Genomic DNA, 2,897 nt, shown 5'->3' with positions numbered 1-2,897 from the left:
GGCCGAGTGAAATCCGCTCGGTTTGAAATGTTTGCAGAATCATACATTTCCATTACATCAATGAGACCGAGCAAAAATCAGCTCGCCTTGTGAGTCGGTTAAGCTGCCAACATTTCCTTTCGGCCGAGCCAAGTCAGCTCGGCCTCTTATCGGTTGGACAAAACGCCAGCACCGAGAAATCCTGCCGAACAAAATCCGCTCGTTTCCCATATTGGACAAGACACCAATATGCCGACTGGGCCGAGCAAAATCAGCTCGGCCCTTACATTGGGCAAAACACCAATGTTTCAGCTAGGTTGGTCATGACGCTAACATCTCGACCGGGCGAGGGGAACCAACTCGGCCCTAGGCTAATGCGAACTTTTCCCTACGGAAACTTTTTGTGCGGTCTGTCACCATTCCAGCGAGATGAAATCAGACCGGTCTCATTCAGGTTGGTCTTCTTGCCCCTGGCATCCATGATTGCCATGTGTCCTTGCGATTTCATGGTACAGAGATGTAATACCAAACAAGAGTGCTATTTTTATTACAAAAGCATTGCTAACTTTTACATCTAGTGCCAAGAGGCTACGGGTCTGGAACAACATAAGCAAATTACAATTCAAAAGTAAAAAACCTTAAGGTTGGCTACATTCCATGGTCTGGGGACAGCCTTGCCATCCAAATCTTCCAGATGATATGCCCCTTTGCCAGCCAGACCAATTACCTTGTATGGTCCTTCCCAATTCGCACCGAGCTTTCCTTCGCCAGGGACCATCGTGTTGCCAAGTACCTTTCTCAAAACCCAGTCCCCAACCTTGAATAGCCTGGGGTGCACCACCTTGTTGTATTTCTTGGAGAGTTCTTGTTGATAAGCTGCGATGTGGATTAGTGCCCGCTCCCTTCTTTCCTCGACAAGGTCTAATTCCAATGCCACGGCTTCATTATTCAGATCAGGCTGGAAACTTTCAGAGCGGATGGTTGGCATGCCAATTTCCAACGAGATGACTGCCTCCATGCTGTAGGCCAAAGCGAATGGTGTTTCCCCGGTCGACCTTCTTGGGGTAGTGCGGTATGCCCAGAGCACGTTGGGAAGTTCCTCAGCCCATTTCCCTTTGGCTTTTTCAAGCCGCTTCTTTAGCCCATCCAAGATGGTCTTGTTTGAGGCCTCTGCTTGACCGTTAGACTGAGGATAGGCCGGCGTCGAATTGTAGAACACGATCTTCAACTCTTCGCAAAATCCGCGAAAGAGCTTCCCATCGAATTGAGTGCCGTTATCTGAGACGAGGGCCCTGGGTATACCGAAGCGAGTAATGACGTTTTGCCAAACAAACTTCTTCACATCTTTTTCCTTTATGGTCGCCAGTGGCTCGGCCTCCACCCACGTGGTGAAGTAGTCGGTGGTGGCGATGAAGAACTTGCGATTGCCCGGCGCTGCTGGGAGTGGTCCAACAATATCCAATCCCCAAAGCGCGAACGGCCATGGACTTGTGAGAGGGAGCAAATCTCTAGCCGGCTAGTGGATCTGATGAGCGAACTTCTGACACTTCTCACACCTGCGAACATATTTCTGTGCGTCCGCCTGCGTGCACGGCCACCAGTAACCTTGGGAAATTGCTCGGTACGCCAAGGACCTGCCTCTAGTATGGCTTCCACAGATGCCCTCATGTATTTCGTAGAGAAAAGTCTCCACTTTGGCGGGGTGGACACACTTCAAATACGGCCCGGTGAAGGACTTCTTATACAAGGCTCCAGATGGGGAGAGCCAAAACCGCTCTTACTTTACTCGAATTTTGTGGGCTGCTTTCTTTTCTTCCGGTAGAACTCTGTCTTTTAAGAAGGCGATGAGGGGTTCCATCCAAGAAGGACCCAAGTCGGTGCAGAGCACCTCGGTTGCTTCCGGTTCCTCAATGCTTGGCCGGGGTAAAAACTCTATCATCAAGGGGTTAGGAAAAGCTGTCTGAGTAGAGGCGAGCCCAGCCAATTCGTCAGCCGAGTTGTTTTCTTCGCGGTTGATCTGTTCCACTCTTATCGCAGGGAACTTCTTGATTTCTTCTCGCACCAACGCTTGATACTTGGCCATTCTTTCATCCCTTGCCTCATACTTCCTTGATACCTGATTGATCACCAACTTGGAGTCGCTGAAGACCATAAGGGCGGTGGCTTTCATTCTCAATGCGCTTCTCAAACCGGCGAGGAGCTTCATACTCTGCCTCGTTGTTGGACGCCGGGAATCCGAGCGTAATTGCTTGCTCAATAATCAGCCCATCTGGTGAGGTCAGCACAATTCCCAGCCCGGCCCCATGCCTGTTGGACGCCATCAACATAGAGCTTCCACATCTCGCCAATTAACAGCTTCCAACAATCAGACGGGTTTTGGGAGCTTCTCAATTCAATGTCTCTGGTCGGCTCGTTCTGGTCTTTTTTCTCGTTTCTATTGGGTTCATCTTCCAACGAGTTGTCGGACTTTGCTAGTTCGGTCAAACTTTGCCCTTTTCCCACGTGCGAGCCAACGCTCGTCTCCGTTGCCAAAACCTTGGGTTGTGCTAAATCCGCACTAACTAAATCAATCGGGCAAACTGGATGCGTCCCAGGGGCAAATTCTGTCACAAAATCTGCAAGAGCTTGAGCTTTGACCACGATGCGCGGGCGGAACCTGATGTCATACTGCCCCAATTCCACGACCTACTTCAGAATCCTCCCGGTGAAGTCGGCCCTCTCAAAGAGCACCTTGAGAGGGAATTCGGTCAGCACAACTATTGTATGGGCATGAAAATACTGTGCCAGCTTTCTCGACATTAGGGCCAGCGCCAATTTCTCCAAGGGAAGATATCTTGTTTCGGCCGGGAGCAGGGTCTTGCTTACATAGAAGATTGGTAGATACTGGATGCCTTCAGCACGAATCAATACCGCGCTCA

General features: G+C 50.3%; 1 protein-coding gene across 1 annotated transcript; it reads right to left on the bottom strand.

The window, feature by feature from the left end:
* Positions 1–1,756: 1,756 nt before the first annotated feature.
* LOC145822050 (uncharacterized) lies at positions 1,757–2,185 on the bottom strand. Its single transcript, XM_082918632.1, has one exon. The coding sequence runs from the start codon at positions 2,183–2,185 to the stop codon at positions 1,757–1,759; it is 429 nt and encodes a 142-aa protein (XP_082774758.1).
* Positions 2,186–2,897: the final 712 nt, after the last annotated feature.

Source organism: Camellia sinensis, chromosome 1, assembly GCF_055761805.1.
Source record: "Camellia sinensis isolate YWXY chromosome 1, ASM5576180v1, whole genome shotgun sequence".
Taxonomy (NCBI): Eukaryota; Viridiplantae; Streptophyta; class Magnoliopsida; order Ericales; family Theaceae; genus Camellia; species Camellia sinensis.
This window is presented reverse-complemented; position numbering and strand designations above follow the sequence as displayed.